General features: G+C 34.3%; 1 protein-coding gene across 3 annotated transcripts in view; it reads right to left on the bottom strand.

The window, feature by feature from the left end:
- The window catches only part of RICTOR (RPTOR independent companion of MTOR complex 2), a 119,830-nt gene that overhangs the window by 71,950 nt on the left and 26,013 nt on the right, over nucleotides 1-21,867 (bottom strand). For all 3 annotated transcript variants that reach the window (XM_077763466.1, XM_077763467.1, XM_077763468.1), the window contains exon 2: nucleotides 10,054-10,151. In XM_077763466.1, the coding sequence (XP_077619592.1) occupies nucleotides 10,054-10,089 (36 nt within the window). In that variant the 5' untranslated portion in view covers nucleotides 10,090-10,151. The remainder of the gene's footprint in view (nucleotides 1-10,053; nucleotides 10,152-21,867) is intronic.

Genomic DNA, 21,867 nt, shown 5'->3' with positions numbered 1-21,867 from the left:
GTAACTCTAAGATAATGTGCTATTTTCATAGCAAGGAAGGAGACTACACAAATGATCACTTTGTGTGGTAAGGAAATGCTGTGGAAATAAGCAAACAGAACAAGCTACAAAGCTTTTGTTTACAGGTCTTTATCTAAAATGTTTACACTGGTATTCCTATAAAATCCTCAGAATTCTGAAATATGATGAACAATGAAGCTTTAGACTTTCAAACGGTATAAAATTCTGTTATTTTTATTGCATTTTGTTGCAATGTTAAAAGTACTAAAAAATGGAGGGTGAGGACATTTTTATACATATAGACTTAAAATAAAATGTAAGACTTATTAAGAGTCAAGACAAAAGAGAATTTATATATCTTTAAAAAGCCAACTGTATACCTAAAAGTTAAATATTAGTCAAAAGTATTTGTAAAAATATGATAAGCAAAAGGTTAAAAGATCTTAGTTTGCTAGAGCTGCTATAACAAATACCAAGTGGCTCAAAAACAGAAATTTATTTATTTACTTATTTATTTATTTACTCATGTTCTTTGTTCTGAGGTCCTTTCTCCTTGGTTCTCTCAGTCTTCATATCGCTGTTCTTCTGTGTATATATGTGTACTAATCTCCTTCTTTTATCAGAACATCAGTCATACCGCATTGGGGATCACACATATTACCTAACTTACCTCAATTGCCTCTTTAAGGGCCGTGTCTCCAAATGCATGAACATTCTGAGGTACTAAGGATGAAGGTTTCAACAAATGAATTTGGGGAGTACATAATTCAGCCCTTACCATTCTATCATCACATAGCAAAGTAATATAAGCAGTCCCTTATAATGTGAAAGGCCTAAACAAGTTGCGGAAAGATTACTGAGAAGAGGTCAAGAAAACGTACAAAGAATTTAATGACATGACATATTTCCTGTTTCCTAAATTCTGAACCAAATGCACTGAAAAATGCCATTTGACATAAAGTTTGCCAAACTGGCAAGAAACTGCTTTTTAACAGGATTATTCCAAATTAGGCAATACACTGTATTATAAACAGAAATTATAAACTGAAAACATTTTGTAAAGTAAATTGGAATGTAGGGCGCCTGGGTAGCTCAGCTGGTTAAGCATACGACTTGATTTCCACTCATGATCTCAAGGTTCCTGTGTCCATGTTGGGCTCTATACTGATGGCTAGGAGCCTGTTTGGGATTCTCCTTCTCCCTCTCTCTCTGACCCTACCCCCTGCTCCTGCATGCTCTCTTGCATGCTCACTCTCTCAAAAATAAATAAGCAAACATTTTTTAAAAACTGGAAAAACACACTACGGTCAGGATCTGCTTTTGGTGATTTATATGAACAAAGTAATCTAAAATGTAAAGTGGTTCAAACCTAAGAAAATCATGACATTATTTACAATGGTAAAGAACTGGAAACAAAATGTTCATAAAGGAGGAAATGAACACAGCCTATGAATATTATATAATATTTAAACATAAGGAAAAACATGTATAATGTACTCTGGTAAGACGGGGAAAATTCTAAAAGATGTATTTTTTAAAGATACATTAAAAAAAATTTTTTTTAATTTTTTTAATGTTTTATTTACTTCTGAGAGAGAGATAGCATGAGCAGGGGAGGGTCAGAGAGAGAGGGAGACACAGAATCTGAGGCAGGCTCCAGGCTCTGAGCTAGGTGTCAGCACAGAGCCGGATGCGGGGCTCGAACCCACGAGCCGTGAGATCATGACCTGAGCTAAAGTCGGACACTCAACCAACTGAGCCACCCAGGCGCCCCTAAGATTCATTTTTTAAAAGTCTATACATTAATATATTAACACCGAAAATGAACGTGCATTCATAGGTGATTTGTTTTCCTCTCTGTGCTTTTCTGTATTTTAGAAATGTTTATAATCAATATGCATTACATAACCTGGAGATGGTTATCTATATAAAGAATTCATGAATAGGAACAGAAGTAACATTTATTGACTATTAATCTTATTACCCCTATTTTTGTAAATGAAGACAAATGAGCCTTGAAGATAGTAGGTAATATGACTTTCCAAGGCCAAAGAGCTAGTAAGTGGTAAAGTAAGTGGTAAAGCCAGAAATCAGACCAAACCAGCTAGAGTCCGGAGGCCACTGTGAAAAATGTTACTACAATTTTGTATTAAAATTATTTACACAGGGACAAAGGGGAAAGGGAGACTGAATATAAAAAATAAAGAAATAACTGAATATTACTATCTTTATTTCATTTCTCCAGCCTCAAAAATGGTATGAATCAAAAGTCTGGAGAACTATATACTCTGGTTATATACACATAAAAGGAGTAAATGTAATTAACCATTATTTTTTCCAAAACAGCTAACTAGGAACACACATATAAAAACTGCCCATTTCAAAGGATTAAAAGACACATTAAAAACTACACTTAACACTATTAAACTATTAAACATAATTTAGTATTTGAGATTTCAAGGTATTTAAGATTACTAGCATTGTCACTGTATGGTACCATACATTAAAAAAAAAACTGCTTATCACGGTATTATGATCACTTAAACCTTTGACATATTCTAACTCAAACAGAAAAATGAAGCTTACAATTTGTTTATATCAACATATATAAAATATTTTTAAAATGGGAAAATGTTACTTTCTTAAACCGATTGTATATCTCAATTTCTAAAAAGGCAGTAGTTCCATTTTTTCTGCTATAGTAGCAATGGATGTTAATAAAACAAAATACTTTGAAATCCTAGAAATAAAGTAAACAAAATGTTGCCAAGGGTTGGTAGAAACATACTCTTACGTATGTACTTGGTGCTCATTTTTTGCAGTATCTTTTTCACATGTGACAGATATCCTTGTAGAAAACTGTATATTAAGGGAAACAATTCCCAAATTACCTTGTTAGACACAAAATGTATGACTGTCCACCATTAATTTAACACTTGTTAGAGTTAGTACTTTTGATAAAAAGCTAAAAAAAACAACCTCTCAAAGTTATTACGGTCTCCAAAAACCACAATTTGAAAAGTATTTTGAAAGGACTATCATTTTCTGCTATCTAATACCAATGCAAGACAAATGTTTCAACTGCAACAAACATTTCTTTTGTTTTTCAATATCAAGACACATTTCTGAGAAAAATGTCAACTCAGTTGGAAAGTGGAATATCACAACTAACAACTAAAAAGAACAATTTATGACAAAACAGCATTATTTGTCATTATGGGTGCCTAATTCCCAGAGACAGCAATAGATGTTAGGGTAATGCTTTCAATGATGGTTAATTAATGTTTTTAAGTTGTTTCCAGAATTATGAAAAGGATCTTCTTAAGTAATCTTAAATGAAAATATCCTTTATGAATTACAATTATCCCAAATAAAGACTAAGCTCTCTATATGTAAATAATTCACATATATTAAGAATAAGAAATTAGAGAAGACACTGGTAAGATTCTGAATTTTTATTATCAAAGAAATATTATACTTTCACTTTCCATCACCAAGAGTTCACCTATTAGAAGTTTCGAAATACTAGGAATAAACTATTTTAGTACAAAATTCTTATAGTGACTGACTCAGTACCTTACTAATCATCTCCTAATTTTAATAACCAAACCCGAAAGTACAAATTAAACCCCTTAAGTCTTACTCTAGGAACAGGCAAAAAACAGCAAGAAGAACCCTAAACTGGTGTGTTTAAACAATGAGAATCTCATCCTGCTTCAACAACTGACTGAATTACTAATCAATCTTCTGTCATTAAGTAGTTTCTCCACTATCTTAGCCATTATTGGTAACTTTTTGTCTCCTGTGTAAGTTATTAAAACATAACGCTGCCTGCTCTATCACAGAAGTGTGTTTTATTAAGAATAAAATCATGAATTATGTTTAGAAATCACTAAAGATCTTTCAAAATGTAAGAATCACTATCTTAACAATCACTTAAAATGCAAAATTATTAGATATTGCGCTTTTCATTGGGTTTCTGTTGCTCCCGGCTCATGTGTTTTGATGACTATCAGTTACAATGCCCAGCTGAATGTGACCAAAATGAGGTACACATAGAAGACGACAGGAGAAGGCAACGATCTCCTTTTAGGACTAAAAGCTGTAAAGATGATGTATCTTAGCCAAATCAAAGGTGTTTCAGAATGAAGCTAACTTTAAAAAAAAGAGAAAGCTATGAAATGGGAGAGACAGAAGACAGTTAACAATGTTTTCAGCCCTCAGGTTGTTCTGCTTGAAATTAGGACTCAACATTTGGTTTTCCTTATCATGAGAGCAAATATCTTCTTTTTAACTTTAGCTCTGTTGAATTAAATTTGTTGAATTTGTTTCTTATAAGGCTTTCTTATAAAAACCGAGATATTCAAAAGGAACAATAAACAGTATTATATTCTGACAAAGGTAAAATAGAAGCCTAAACTATCTCAAGGTAATTAAAATGCCTGAGATGCTTATTAAAATTATTAATTTTTTAAAAATGTAATGACCAATTAAAACAGGGCAGTTAAATGCTATTCGCATTTTACTCAAATTGCTCTGAAGGTTAAATGAATAGTTCTTCCAAATAAGCAACAGACAGAATAATCTAAACTTAAAATAAATAAATATATCAACACAGAATGGTCTTTTCTGAGTGCATTTTATTTTTTATTTTTATTTGAGAGAGAGAGAACGTGACCATGGGAGAGGGAGGGAGGGAGGGAGGGGGGAGAGAGAGAGAGAGAGAGAGAGAGAGAGAGAGAGAAAGAGAGAAAGTCTTAAGCAGGCTCCATGCTGAGCATGGAGCCCAACGCAGGGGCTAAATCCCATGACCCTGGAATAGAGACCTAAGCCAAAATTAGTCAGACACTCAACTGACTGAACCACCCAGACGCCTGCAGAGTGCACTGTAGAAGCAGGTTTTAAAATAAGAAATACAAAGGCCTTTGGCTAAGTAATCACACTTCGAAAACTCTATTCAGCACAAGAAAGTACACAAGTGTTACTATACATGACTTAAAACAGCAAAAAGTAGGAAAACCATTTTTTAACAATGGAATGATTAAATTATGGTATATGTTTGTATGTATGTATGTGTAGGAATATATATATATATATACACATATATTTTGTGGATATATCTACACACATATATATATCCACATACATACATGCAGCTATAAAAAAAGTAGTAGATCTATATTTATAGAAAAGGAAAGGATTCTAGGATATATTGGAAAGTGGAAAAAAACTATAAATCAATATACGTCATGACTGTATTAAAAAAAAGACCTTTGTGCATACATATATAATAAATGGTAAACTGAGTACTATATTAAACACAACTTTTTGTTTAGTTCATTTAATTCTCACAACTCAATGAAATACACACATACACACAAACACACTCGTATCAGAAAAGCATAAATACTTCCTAGTGGTTCCCTCTAGAGAATGGTATTTTTGTCACAGTGAGGAAAAAGATGAAAGGGTATCTGAGAGAAGACTTTCACTTTTCACCATATATTGTTCTATGCCATTTTAATTTTTTATATTTAGCTTATACTATTTTTGAGGGTTTTTTTTTTTAAAAAAAGAACAAAATAATGACTCCTCTGGAGCTTTCAATATGAATAGCAGATTAAATATAGGGAAAGAGAACTTTTAGAATATAAAGAGCTGAAATACCTCATCTTTAAACAGGTCTTTAGATTATAAGCATGTTGTCAGTTTTAAAAATAGGATACTAAGATTATATTCATCAGCAGTCTGTTATACACATTACTTTATCTAGTGAAATGATGTCAGAAGGCAAGCATGGGTGTGTGACATTCACATGGTTACAGGATCACATCACTAGCACCTCTCTTCAGGCCTTAAAAGGAAGTTTAATTCTGCAGATGAGGTCTACCCTATACGAGACTATAGCCCCACTGACTTACTAAATTAAGTTAATCCTAACAGCAAGCTCATAATTAATAACAAAACAACTAGTAATACAATAAAAACCCATTGTTAAAAATGCAAAATCTTCTCAATGTAACATAAAATCTTTAAACACTTGTTATATACCAGGCTTTGGAGTAAAAATGAATAGAATAGAAAAATAAACACTACATGTTTCTTGTGCTTAAGAACTCAGTTTAATAAAACAGTAACCCACAACAAATAGTAACAACAAAAGAACACATAAAATTTAGTAGACACACATAATCTGTTAGGGGAACACAGAGAAGGGTAACCAACTAACTCCTAACTAGTCTAAATGGCATTGTAATTATTTTTCTTATTTTCTTATTCTATAGAGATATTCATAGAGATTTCTCAATTTCTAACTTTACAAGGAAATGAACTTACAGATTTTAGAGAAATGACAGCTATGTAAATGTTTATGCACCTAGCTCTCCAATAAAATGGAATTCAAAGATATATCATGATTAAATTTACAGTAAGCATTTACTTTGCACTAGGTGCTTGAAGAAATATAATAAAATCTACAGACATTTATTTACAGCGGTAGTTATTAACCAAGGGCAATTCTGTTCCCCAGGAAATATCTGGCAATGTCTGGAGACATTTTTGATTATCACGACTGGTGGAAGTGTGCTACTGGCACCTAGGGGATAGAAGCAGGGATGCTGTTAAACACACTACAATGAAGAAGACAGCCTCCTGAAACAAATAATTATCGGACCCAATATGTCAGAATTACTGAGGTCAAAAAACCCTGTTATAGTAACAGCTTACCAATCTGCAATTTGAACTATTAAACAGACTCATGCCCTTGGAGTCGGCCAAAAAACACCCAGAAAAATGGCAAAAAACGCAACAGCAAACAAAAACAAAAGCGCTACCTGTTACAAAGGACATATTATGTGCCAGGCACTGTATTCAGACCTTGCCTCTTTACCGGAGTAGAGAAATCTGCCCGAGACTGCCTTGCTTAACTAGTTAGGATCAGTGCTGGGATGTAAGTCTCTACCTATTTGATCTAAAGCTCATGCTTTTCCCACTGTTATCATAGGACAGCAAAACTAATTTTATCAAGTCCAGTGCTCATGGAGTTTACTAATAGGAGAGCCCTCAGACCCCAACTCAAGGTTTAGTCCCTCATAATGTAGACAAATTCTAGTAAATCTGGTTTTCTGGTTTTAAACCCATAAATAATTTATAATAGAAAATAAAAGGTTGCTATAAGCTGGCACAGGGCCAGAGGGAAATGTGAACATTATAAAGAGAGGATATAGCAAAATAAAAAATAAACAAGAATACAAAAAGCCCCAAAGCCTAGTGCCTTTATTAAGGAGATAAATCATTCTGTAGTCTACAGTGGTACAATGGGGGAAAAGACAGGGAAAGGAGAGAGAACTGAGAGAAAGAAAGAGAGGGAAGGGGTTGGAGAAAGGCAAAGAAAGAGGTGACAAAGGGAAGAGGGAAAGAAAGAGAACAAAGGAGAGAGTGAAGGGAGAAAAGAGACGGGGAGAACACAAACCAAGGAAAGACCAAGTGAAGAAAATAACCCAGTGAAATACTGTGGGAAAAATTCAAAGATACAGAAACAAGGAAATGGGAAAGGGGAAAAGGGACAGGGCAACTAACCTTAACTCAGAGAAGTTGAGATTAACACAGAAATAAATGGAGAATAGAGAAGGGAAAAAAGTGTCCAAAAGATTCCGAAAATTAATGTTTAAACTACTACTCCAAAAAGTCTATATAGGTACTGTCCATTATGGCTGGTATTTACTAGCCACAGGTTGCTATGAGCACCATAAATGTGGCTGGTCTGAACTATAATGTACTACATGAATAATATACATATTTGATTTCAAAGATTTAGTATAAAATGTTAATAAGCATTTCATTAATAGTTTATACTAATTACATCAAATGACAATAATTTGGATGTACTGGATTAAAGAAAATGTATTATTAAAAATAATTTCACATGCTTCCTTTCCCTTTTTAGTGTGGTGCTGGAAATTTTTAAATTACATATGTGGTTCACATTTTATTTCTACTGGAAGATGCTGCTCTAGATTTTTAATATTGCTTTAAGATCCATATTAGTGCCAGAATGAAAAAAAAAGAAATACCGCCATCCTTACATCCATCCCCAACTGTCAGAACGCAGCTGGCCAAAGATGTGGAACCTCATATCAAAATGTCAACCTGATTATGACAGGAACCATGAGTTCAAACAGGACATAAACCTATATTAAATTCGTTTTTAATGGTCAAATCTAGGCAAGTGGTTAAAACTTACTCGAGTTGAGTGAAGAATGTGAGATAAAACTGGGAAATTTAATAGAAGGGAGTGAAACCAGGAGATATCATTGACAATCTTGAAAGAACTTTGGGTCTAAAAGACTTGACATTACCTGATGAGCACACTGAAGCATGCATTTGAAGATTTTCATTACTTTTATTAAAAAAAGAAAACATACCCAGGGATATTTTTGAAAACTCTTTCTCAAGCACTTATTCATTGCTTTTGGAAGCTGTTTTAAAAATATTACTTTCTAGAGTGCCTGAGTGGCTCAGTCGGTTAAGCGTCCGTCTCTNGTCCGTCTCTTGATTTCAGCCCAGGTCATGATCTCACGGTTCGTGAGTTGATGCCTCGCAAAGGACTCTGCAGAGAGAGTGTGGAGCCTGCTTGGGATATTCTCTCTCTCTCTCTCCAAAAATAAACAAACAGGGGCGCCTGGGTGGCTCAGTTGGTTAAGTATCCAGCTTTGGCTCAGGTCATGATCTCACGGTTCATGAGTTTGAACCCCGTATCGGGCTCCCTGCTGACAGCTTGGAGCCTGGAGCCTGCTTCGGATTGTGTCTCCCTCTCTCTCTGTTCCTCCCCTGCATGCACTCTGTCTCTCAAAAATAAACATTTAAAAAATTTTTTAAAAATAAATTTTCTTGTCCCTCATATAATCTGTTATATATAAATACATGCCAGAATATTCCAAAATTTCACACACAAAAAATTAATGCATACGTACTTACTTCTCTATGAAAAAAAAAACCTACTCTATTTTATATTTAATTCACATCACCATACTGAAAAAACAGTTTTGCTACATAGTGACTATATTCTTATCCATTTATACCTGTAAAATAAAGTCCGAGCCATATCCAACTATTAGATAGTAAAGAATTAGACATTTTGGAATGATTAGGACAGTGCCACTCAAACTTTAATGTACACACAATTCATCTGAGAATCTTTATTAAAATGGAGATTCTGATTCTGTAGGTCTGGAGTGGGGCCAAAAATAGAACGTTTCAAACAAGCGTCAAGGTGATGTCAATGCTGGTCTATGGATCAAACTTTTGAGTAGTAAGGGGCTAAAATACATAATTACTCCCAAATTTAAGATGTAGCAGAACAATGTATATTTTTTAAACTAAAAAAAGAAATAATTTTTCCCAAAGGAATCATTCTATTTCCTATTTATGGTATCACCTCAAATAATAGGCATTTTAGTGTTTCCAAGAGTTGGTTGTCCAGCATTACCACGTTCAAAAACATACCATCTATCAAAGTCAAGAATTCTTGATTCTAATAAGGATCAAGTCAGTATTGGGATGAGGGCCACCACATTTATCCTGGGCTCTAATCAAGATCCAGAAAATGGACATAGAAGATGAGGGAAAAAAGAGAGGAAGTTTTAATATTTCTCTAGAAATTATGGTTATGCCTATGAAATGCCACACACACATAACTTACTACAAACATACATTAATTACAATCATATATTATCATATAAAAGTGAGTTAATTAAAAAGGCAAAGAAACATATCATGTGAAAAAACACTAATGACTAGATGATGGACTTCTTAGTGACTTTTTTCTTTTCTGAACCTACCAAATTTTCTATAAGCAGCACATAATACTCCCATTATTCAAATACTGAAATTAATAACACATGACAAAATCCATGAGAAGCAAGAGGAAAGCACTAATACTGGGTGATTACTCAAGAATTTCTTGTTAATGACAGTTAAAAGGTATCTGAGATAAGTATAATAAGGAACAGAGAATTTTAAGTGATCATTTTCATAAAGACTCAAATTACTTACCTTAGTAAAGTTATTCAGATGGCCTAGTTTTCTCATATTTGATACTCCTTGCAACTTGGCTACATTTTGGAGAATCTCCCTTAAGTTGTCAGAAGGTTCTAGAAGAAAAGATAAGACAATTTAACATAATTTTAAAAGAGTATTTTCCTAACCAAACACATAAAACATGCAGTATTACAACTCCACAGCTTTGGCTCTTGGCTTAAAGTCTTACTCTCTATCTCAAATCCATCTACTTAGTTGACTTCAAAGTCCATGTGGACGACTCATTAGATGACCTTCACACCTCTACTCCATTCATACCTATGGTCCAACTCTGTGTATCTTTACCTGGAATTATTCATAACTACTAAATCTTAAATTTCAACATCCCAACTATCACTTTTGGCTACAACATACAACAGGCACCAAAAAATACTGTCCTATTCGGATCAACCAAAAAACTGGACAAAATATATGAAACTATAGTTCTCAAAGCATGGGACATCAGGAAGTAAAGAACAGTGATCCCTGAAAGATGAGAAACACACAAATGTGCCCTACAATTGCCCCAGCTTACAGTCTTAAGTTAAGGAAGTTTCCAGGCCAGGGTGCACGGGTGGCTCAGTGGGTTAAGCATCTAGTCTTGATTTCGGCTCAGGTCAAGATATTGCTATTCGTGAGATTGAGCCCAATGCTGGGCTCTGTGCTGATGGTGTGGAGCCTCTTTGGGATTCCCTCTCTCCCTCTCTCTCTGCCTCTCCACTGCTCGTGCTCTCTCTCTCTCTCTCTCTCTCAAAATAAACATTAAAAAAAAAAGTTTCCAGGCCTTGGTGCTGAGAGCAGAAATCCAGGCAAGTAGTCCAAGTTTTAAAGACAGAGCTGAGTCCAAGGAAACCAAAAGAATCAGAAAACAGGGCATGACACAGAGAGAAACTCTGAAGATCGCCAAAGGGATCTATCCCTGAGGTAGTCAGTATAGCAATGACTGATGCACATGTGTGAAGAAATTACTACTCAAAAGAATTACAGGCAAAGTACCCTGCATTCACACAGGACAGGGAGCAGTGCCTGTTCCTAACAGCCAGATTGAAATTCTGTGCAGTTCATGTGCAGTGGTTAGAAAAGTCTTGGCTATGTAGTGGGGAACAATCAGATACAGACTAAACACTTAATCTTCAAAGCAAGACTTGGAAGAATTAAACTATTTCCAAATAATTAAACTGTCTCAAACCAAAACTCAAGATTTATAAGAACAGAAAAAATATGAAGCACCTAACAAGGCAAAATTTACAATGTTTACCAGCCAGTTAAAACTTATCAGACATGCAAAGAAGTGGGAAAACATGACCTATCATAAGCAGAAAAACAGAAAATGACCCAGAACTGACAGATGTTAGAATCAGCAGAAAAGAACATTAAAACGATTTTTATAACTATAGTCTATATGTGAAAAAACTTAAGAAAAGGCATGAAAGGTGTAAAAATCACTCATGTTGAATTTCTAAAGATGAAAACTAGGTCTAAATGAAACTATATTGGATGAGAATAAATGCATAATAATATGAATAGACAGCAAGAACTGTGAACTTGAAATTATCCAAAATGTAATACAAAGAGAAAAAAGAAATAAATGAAAGAACATCAGTGAACTGAAGAACTTCAAGTAGTCTAACACAATTACAAAATGTATAACACGAGTCCTCAAAAGAAAGAAATGGGGGATAGAAAAATTATTTGAAGAAATAATGGATAAAAACTTCCCAAATTTGATGAAAATAAGCCAATAAATTCAAGAACTTCAACCAATCCCAAGCACAAAAACATGAAGAAAACTAGACCAAAGCACATCATAATAATCACATTGCTCAAAACCAGTGGCAGAGAAAAATCTTAAAAGGAACCAGATTAAAAAAGACAAGTTACATGGAAAGGAGCAAAGAAAACTTCTCATGGGAAACAAGGCAAATGAGAAGACAGTGGAGTAACAGCTTCAAAATACTGGGGGGGAAATGCTTTAAAAATGTAAAAAACATTTTTAGCTCACTTGCTTTACAAAGGTGGGAAACAGCCAGATATGGCCCCAAGGGGGGTAGTCCACCAAACGACTGGAATAGAGGATCAATTTCCTCAGGTTGCTACAAGCTATTTTTCTATGAATATAGTCAGCATCCCATTTGTTTAAACAAAAGCACAATCTAAAGAAGAAAAAAAGAGCATCACATTGCTGATTTTTAATTTAAGAGCCATTATGACTGCCTTTGAGATTTTTATCTGTTAACATAAAACTAAAGGGAACTATTTGTTTTGAATTACTGTTTTCCTCAGCAAATGAGACTGCATTGTCTTATTTTACATTTAGCTTGCATCTGCCTACTTTCCTCCATTCTGTTATACTGGGTTTTAGCCATGACAACCACAAATTGGTTAGAGCCTAAGCACTATGCATACTGCATATCCCATCTATTTCCAAGCAATTTTAAAGTGTAGCATCTCCTACAAATTTTGAATACTTTTTTTTTTAATTTCATTATAATCCAATCTAATTTTAAGTGGTTTAGTGTATGTCTTTATAATTAGGGACTCTTTGAGGTTATCTGAAAAGTAGAATGAAAACAGCTCATGACTGAGTGGAATCAGATCTGCTAAACAAACCGCAAGGGACCATGAGTAAGTCAATGGTCAGTATTTAGTAATATCTTTTCATTATTATGAACGGCATCTGGAGAGATAAGGAAAAAATTATAAGCCAACTGTATTAAAATGATTTAACTACATTTGAGAACTTTATATAAATATGATAACAACCCTCAAGGTAATTTAGAACCTACAGCAGTTTGCAAAATCAGAGTTAAGATCATTAAAGTCCGTGTGAAATTCACCAAATGAAACCTATAACCTAACCAGTTCACATCAATTTATAATTAGGCTTCCCGGCACCAAAGCTTCACTGAAGTGACTATATAGTTACTACTATGTAATGAGCTGATAGGACTCACAGTTAACACCATTAGTCTGGAAAGGTATGTTCTTCATAAAGGCTTGTGGATATCTCATTATTACCTATTTCCTAGGTACAAACTGATTGTAGACATTTTTGAAAAACCACAATCCTGCTACAAAAATAAAATCTCTTATCTGAGTTCATTCATTCAACAAATATTATTTAAACATCTATATAGTCAAGTGCTATTTTAGATAGTGAAAATACATCAGTGAGCAAGAGAGATCCCTTTTTAATGGAAACTGACAATAGCAACAAAAAAATCTCCATGCATACAATGTGAAAACTGATAGACGTCAACACTGGATCAAATGTTTGCCTAATGAATAATGATATAAAATGAACCTAACACACTAATAAATACAGGTGTTAGGGTTGTCAGTCTAAATCAAAACGAACTAGCCTTTTCCTTCCTCACTCCTTTCTCTTTTACAAAATTAATTCCCAGGAACCCCCAACTACAGACAACTTTCAAAGTTTCTTCATAACATATTTACTGAAAAACAGAAACTATGTTTCCTCCCAGAAACTATGCTACTTCCCAAACCAATTCCAAATTGTTTTAGGGCCATTTCAGATAAAATACTATGTAATGCTCATGTGCTAGAATGTTCTCATGGAAATATCAGGTTAGGGGTGCCTGGGTGGCTAAGTTGGTTGAATGTCCATCCAACTCTTGATTTTGGCTCAGATTGTGATCCCAGGGATCTGGAATCAAGGCCCCTGTCAGGCTGAGCGTGGAGCCTGCTTAAAATTCTCTCTCTCTGTCTCTCTCTGTCTCTGTCTCTCTCTCTCTCCCCCCACTCCCACCCACCCCTCTCCCCAGCTCACACGCATCCCTCTAAAATTAGAAGGAGGAGGAGGAAGAGGAGGAGGACAGGGAAAGGGAAGAGGAAGGAGAAATATCAAGTTAAATTTAGCCCAGAAATTAAATGAGAAATCCCTGGTTTCTTCCTTACCTGCTAGATCAGGAAGCTGCAAACTTTTTCTGTAAAGATCCAGACAGTATTTTAAACTTTTTGCAGGCCATAAAGTCTCTGTTGCAACTACTCAACTTTGCTGTTATACCAAGAAAGCAATTGTAGAAAATATATAAATGAATAAATGTGTTTATTTCAATAAACCGGACTTCGCTCACATAATTTGGCTCTGTAATTTGCCAACTCCTATGCTAGATAGTCAGAACTTAACACTAGGAAGAATAGTGAGCAAGCTGAAATCAATGTGGTCTTTATGGGGATTGGGGAAGATGGAGAAGAAGCAAAAAGAAATTTAAGGAGTTTACCTCTTTTTATTTCTTCCTACTACCACTTAATGTTTCCAATTTAACTTCTCCAAAACTACCTACTGATAACAGTGCTATGTGAGAAGTATAAAGAACAAAGGAGATAATCTACTAGGATATTCCCAGAAGCCTTGACGTTTAGGAAACCCACAGCAGCATAAGGGGGAAAAAACTGTGACTGACTATGATGGCAAACCATTCAAAAGCAAAGAAGCAAAACATTAAAAAAAAAAAAAACTGGCAGAATTACAGTGGCTCTTTTCCTCTTATGGTGTATACTGAGAAGTCCTATGAATGCTCCTGATGAATCTCTCTGGAGGTAATGAAATAACTGCAGTCAACTCTAAGTATCCAGCAATTTAATATTACATAAACACATATGCACAGAGATACATATACACAGAACAGTAAACAAACCTTTTATCTACATCTATATATCTATAGACATGTATATACACACTCATTCTCATCCAGCTCAATTCTCCGTACAGGTGCACATGTACACACATGCACACATGTATACGTATTTATGTGTGAATAAGCATGCATTTATTTTTAAATGCTTTTCAATATTTACTGCTTTGAAACATGCAATAAACTTTATATAAATATATCTTTATCAGTCAATAAATACACAACATATAATTGATTTTTAATTTAGGTTTGGGGTGGCTCAGTCAGTTAAGGGCCCAACTCCAGCTCAGATCATGATCTCACATTTGGCGAATTTCAGCTCCGTGTGGGGCTCTGTGCTGACAGCTCAGAGCCTGGAGCCTGTTTTGGATTGTGTGTCTCCCTCTCTGTGCCCTTCTCCTGATCACACTGTCTCTCTCTCTCTCTCTCTCTGCCTCTCTCAAAAAAATAAATACTAAATAAATACTAAAAAAATTTAGGCTCAAGTACAAGTAGTAAATTAATGACCAAAACTGCTGGCATCCAGCTATTTGGGAGTACTATAAAGAACAACTATGGAATGAAAAAGAACTAGAATCAAATACAGTTTATTCACCTACAAACCATGTAGGCTAAATCACTTAATCTCATGGGCATCTATTTTTTCCTATATACAGTGCAAATACTAATTACAAACCTTGAAAGCATTGTTGTAAGAAGTGAGGTGCTTAGCATAGTGCCTAGCCCAAAATAAATACTTAATAAATGTAGCAACTATAACTGAAAATTACTTTTTCAGTAAAAACAATTTTTATAGATCATATGAAAAGTATGTAGTTAGCCCAAGCAAACGTTTAACTTGCATATTACTCTGTCTAAATTAATGAGTTTATGTTTTAGAGAATTAATTTTATGATCCAAGATTTGCTCATTTTTCAAGTGGAAACTGGGAGAGCCTGGGTGGCTCAGCTGGTTGAGCGGCCAACTTCGGCTCAGGTCATGATATCACGCACAGTTCGTGAGTTCAAGCCCCGTGTCGGGCTCTGTGCTGACAGCTCAGAACCTGCTTCGATTTCTGTGTCTCCTTGTTTCTCTGCCCTTCCCCTGCTCACGCTCTGTCTTTCAAAAATAAATGAACATTTAAAAAAAAATTTTTAAATAAATAAAGTAGAAACATTTTATTTGCCTCTTGAAAATATCAAATAGGAATTAGAAGCGGGAGCAGAGTAAAACAATATTTTCTGTGATTTATTTGTGAATACACATGAAAAATGTTCTAGTAAGCAACAAGTAGAAAAGTTAAATGCATAAGAATATAACATAACTAAGCATTACTATATAAATCTCTTATGTGCTTAATAGTATCTTTATTATAATCCATGATTACTGAAAGCAGACATGATGACTAAAAGTACACGGGAATTACTATAGTTGGTGTTACCTTCGCAAAAGCCAACAGCAAATCTGTCCCCTTCACTAGCCAAGACACTGGGTACATCTAGTCACCCTTACCCACAGGTCCAAAAGTTGAGGAAGGACCGCTTCAAGTTCTCTAACATTTCCTGTAACTCTAACAATTATTAATATCAAAGAGACAGAATTTAGCAGGGAAAGGATGCATTCTACTAATGGCATCCTAGGAAAAGAATCTTCTTTTTACCTCTACTGCATAGGAACTCAGAACTTGCCAGGAGAGACTGTTTAACCTATGGATTGAATAGAATACTTTCTCTTATACCAATGACAAAATATGCTCTTTTCTAACTTTCACCATTTGTTCTGGTAAAACCATAAGGAATGCAAAACAAGTACTATCTTCTTTCACGTACTGAAAACAATCATGTTTCCTCTCTGTAGTACGTAATAATCTTTTAATCACTGACATATTTTGAATATAAATACTGTAGTAGAGATGTGCAAGGAAAATCAACTACTACTGCCAATAAATGTTAAATTATAATCTTAACTGTCAAGTTTATCATACTAAAAACTGGAAATTTTCACATAGGGCTGTTTTAGAAGTATGACAGACATGAAGCACCTCTTAAGAGGGAAAGATTTGGACAGAGGCAGGACTACAATGGTCAGCAAGACAACATTAGGTTTCTTTAGCCTGGCCTGGCTTTTGTCTACCCAACTTGGGAGAAAATCATTCTCATTCTCCAAGTCTGGCTCAGATGTGTAAAGGTTTCCCTAACCTAAAGCTTGCTCTGCATGTTCCCATGACACATTCTTCATACCACTGCTGCAGCAGTTATGGCAGTGTATCTATCTGATCTGTCTGCCTTCCAATTAACACCTTCCACTAGAACTATTAATATCACCTCCTTTCACTCTGCAAAGGATCCCACATGGTATGTAAATGATATGATTACTGTAATTGTAAACTTCAACTAACGCTAATAAGATTTCCTTACAATGAGGTCTGTACTCTATTTCTCTTTCCTAGAGTGTAGAATAGTTTTGCTGGGTTCCTGTTTCGGTGTTCTACTTGTATTATGATGGCTGGAATGACAAAGGTGACTTCTACTGTAACATTTTGAGATGGTCTTCCCAATGACCCAGGGATTCAAATTCTGGATTGTCAAGTTACCTCACCTCACACTTTTCTCTTTCTACTTATTCAAAAATACATCTACCTTTCTATAATTCCAAAAAAAAAAAAAAATTGCTCATTTTGAATGATTTCAAGGGGTAAACATTTACATACTATTGAAGGGGAAAGGGAGGTTCTTGTTGAAGGTTATCATTTCATACCTTTGACTGGATAAATTAAACAAGTGACATCTACCAGTTCACTGATGCGACTGGTTTACAATACTAGGAACAAAAACCATGTTTTTTGTTGGTTTATTACATGTTTAATTACATGTTTAATTTATTACAAGCATGTTATAACTGTAAGATACAAGCCAGGATTGATCAAGGTATAGGACATGAAAAAGTCAGCTAGAAATAATTAAATGATTCATTTGAACAGAACTTCTATTAAAAGATATATNAGGAGGGCACTCGTGGGGATGAGCACTGGATGTTATATGGAAACCAATTTGACAATAAACTATTTGTTAAAAAAAAATTGAAAAAAATTAAAAGATATATGAATATATAATCTTAATAATTAGAATTACATATTTTATAGGCTTTATTTCAAATTACTCTTTGAATAAATTATAAATATAAATGGCTTAAATTATTTTAAGTGAAACTTTAAATGATAGACTATTCTTCCAAAAGTTCCTAAAGAAAAAAATTGTAATATTAAGATTATATAATGGGAATAATATAGCAGTAGCAAGGCTTCCCCTCTAAATTGTATTTAACCATTTTATTACTTACATAATTAAAAATATAAATGTATCCTATAAAGGATAGTTTTGCCTATCCTGAAAGTAGTTCTGTATTTAGATTTCTAAGTTTTATTCAATTGTACATTTCAGTGATCACTATATGCCATATACTGTACCTACTGCTAGGTGAAGAATATTAATAAACATAAGATATGGTCTCAGCCCTGGATATCAAAATTAAATGAGAGAAGAAAGGCACATAAACACTTAATAGTAATATAACAGAAAGGTTGGTAATAAACATCATGGGAACAAAAGAAAAGAAAGGTGCCCGACAGACTTTACTAGACAGTATGACAAGTGAAGACAGGAAACCTATCTTTTCACACATGCAACCCTGGCCTCTGACACAATGCCAGGCACATGGTGAGTTCTCCATAAACACTGGGTGAGAGAAAGACTAAAAAGGGGAGAGACAGACAGCAAAAAGTAGTATGTAAACAGCATGGAAACATGCAAAAGTGTTATTTTCCTCAAGGAACAGCAAGAAATTCTTTATTCCTAGAAAACTAGATGATAGGGACAAATAAAGAAAAGTGAAGATGCATTCCAATGGCCTTTTAAGATATACTAAGAAACTTAGATCTCTTTGGACAAAAGGTATTTACTAAAATGGCATAATCAGCTCTGGATTTTAGACAGACAAGTTTGGAAAATGGACTGTAGGAAGGAGAAAAGTATAAACAGATGTTACAAATTCTTCCATGCCAGAACTTTATCAGTAATGAACCAGAGATGGTTGTAAAGGTAGAAGATTAGAGACAGGAAGAAAGGTAGAGGGAGGAGGGAAGAATAAATCCAGGTTTCTCAAGTGGGTAACCTGATGCATGACACCATTCACTAATAGAAAATCTTAGAGAAAGTACACACTTAGGGAATTATTTTTTACCATTTGTAGCAATAAACATAAGCACCAAAAACAGTAACAACAAAAAATACCTCATAATGATGTATGTTAAAATGTTGAAGCAAAATAACTGGCTATTTGGCCCGCATACAAAAGAGGCCTACAGGCCCAATGTTTTTCAAACTTGTGTTCTAAGAAATACAGGAGTTATTATAAGAAATACTGATTCCAGAGCCACGTATGCCTAGAAAGGAACCCACAGTAATGTGGATTTACAAGACGCACCCCAATGATCCCTATATACACTACAACATGCTAGAAAGCCTGCCAGAATGTTCTGCAACTTGATTCTGATACCCTTTTGGAATATTTATTTAAACTCTAAAAGAGATAAGAAACTACTTTATGAAGTATGCTTCTGTATCATTTTCAAATAAGAATGTTACAATATGAAACAAACAAAACCCGCTAAGACAAACTAAATTATTAATACACACAGAGAACCTACAATATCATACTAATATTTTTACGTGAATAATCTTTTAATGTCCACACCAATTATATTAAGGTAGGTTACTATTATCATCTTCCCAGTAAGAAATGAGTCTTAGGAGACATTAGTTGCCTAAAGTCACGTAAGTACCAGAATTGACAATAGAACTTGAACCTAAGCAATCTAATGTCTATCCTTATTCCACAGTATACACATAATCACTCACTCTACAGCCATCAGATTGCCTTTTATGAGATAATGTACACTCAGTATACATAGCAGTTTGTAATTACACATTTATATTTAGCTCCCCACTCTTTTTTCTGTAATTTTTAACGTTTTATTCATTATTGACAGAGAGAGACAGAGTATGCGCAGGGAAGGTGCAGAGAGAGGAAGAGACACAGAATCTGAAGCAGGCTCCAGGCTCTGAGACAGCTGTCAGCACAGAGCCCGACGCAGGGCTCAAACCCACGAACCGTGAGATCATGACCTGAGCCGAAGTCAGAGGCTTAACCGACTGAGCCACTCAGGCGCCCCTTTAGCTCCCCACTCTTAAGTCTGCTTTAGTTCACCACTGTGTCATCCTCACCTAGAATAGTTGATACACTAGTAACCACTTTAAAAAAGTTACTGAATATACTATCCAGAAAAAAATTCATAAAAACTTTAAAATATACCAAGCTGTTTCTTTATGTACTAGTTTCACAGGTGTGTCAATCTGTGAAAATTCACTGAGCAATACACATGTATCAATCCTCTCTTGGTATAATTCAACAAATAATCAAAAAATAAAAGTAAAAACAGATTTGTTATATTATCAGATATTACAGACTACATTTATTCTCTGTTAACAGTAAACAAGAATTTGCTACCTTGATTTTTCACAATTTAGCATTTGTAACAAAAGAGGTCCCCATATCAGAACTCTGAATATTAAATACAAGAATTTACAAGGTAGCACTATCTTATAATTAATTATAACAATAGCTACAGTACAGATGTTTGTAAAAAAAAGAAATAAAAAAGATCACGTTGCTTTAAAACATAGCTATTTTACAACTCTGAAAATCTTTAAAAAAAAAAAAAAGGAAATTAGTCCCCTAAATATAACCAAAATACCTCGCTATTGCTTTGAAAAGGAATCTGAAAGAACAAATTTATTTAATACAATTAACAAGGTATCTACCTTTTTTTACCCACTCAAATTTGTTAAATATAAAATGTTTTAAATGACAATGTCTAGGAATACAATAAAAAAAGAAAAAGGCAGACATTCCAGCCTGTTCTCTACCTTCAGAAAAACCACCTTCCTGGTCCTCCTCTGCCCCTCTCCCCACACTTCTAAACACTGTATTTATAATGATGGCAGTATTAGAAATCATGATCTGGGTTACAATAGTAGGATAAAGAACTTAAAGCCTAACTACGTACCTTCCCTAAGAGTCCTCTAATCATTCCATCTTTGTCTATTTTTACATGCTAAACGATCTGTGAACCTATGAAGATTTTCTTGTAAAGAAGATTCTGGCGTTTGAGGTAAAAAATGGAGAAAGGCTGCTTCAAAGTGAAAAGGAAAAAAAAAAGCACGATGTGCTTTCTTAGAGTTCATCTCTTTCCCTTTCTCACAATAAAATTCGACATAAGTGGAATACTTGGGTTTGTAACACAGTAATGAGTTATCTGTGGAAGAGAACTGTAATCAAATTCCCAAAGCACTTTACTTTGTGCACAAGTACAAACTATACACAAATATATACAATACACAGAAGATACTCACCAGTTTACAGGCTGTCATTCAAAGAGTTCTGTCACACATTTATTTTAATGTCATTTTTTGGCAGAAAAAAATAAAAAATACTATCTGCAACTAGAGCAGTTGCTAAGATAGTAAAGCTAACTAAAAGCAATTACTGTATTAAAATTATAATCACTGGATGTTGTACTACAATTTCTATGTCTTAATTTATTATATTTACAAAGATATTTGTAAAATTATTAGATTTCCACAGTACCCTAATTAGGAATCTTTTATTATATGAGAAAGTTCCTGTTCATCTTTGAAACAATTCACTATGTAAATAACCTGTAAAAGAATAGAACAGCTGGGCCTAAGGCGTAGACAACTGTGATATACACCAAGCCTATTAGAATTATTTAGAACTTAGCTGTACATTTTGCTTGTACAGCTACTTTCATGTTTCTATTTTTCTCTACAAAACATGACTATTTATAGTTCAGATCACTTGTCTGACAGGTGGCTTCTATGAACATAATGAAGGGCCTCACTCTAAAAAACTAATAAAGGAGCAAAAGGGTAAAAATTCACTTTGGCTTCCGGACATTTTAGTGTGGGCTAGAAATCTATTACAATATTATTACCTAACATTTCCATTTGTATTCCTGATTCTACATTTTATCTGATTCTAGTATTTCTACCATGAGTTAACTACTTCTCATTCA

The sequence above is a fragment of the Crocuta crocuta genome, unplaced genomic scaffold (genome assembly GCF_008692635.1).
Source record: "Crocuta crocuta isolate KB4526 unplaced genomic scaffold, BGI_CrCroc_1.0 scaffold4, whole genome shotgun sequence".
NCBI lineage: Eukaryota > Metazoa > Chordata > Mammalia > Carnivora > Hyaenidae > Crocuta > Crocuta crocuta.
Note: the sequence above shows the minus strand (reverse complement) of the source record. Positions and strands in the feature narration are given on the sequence as shown.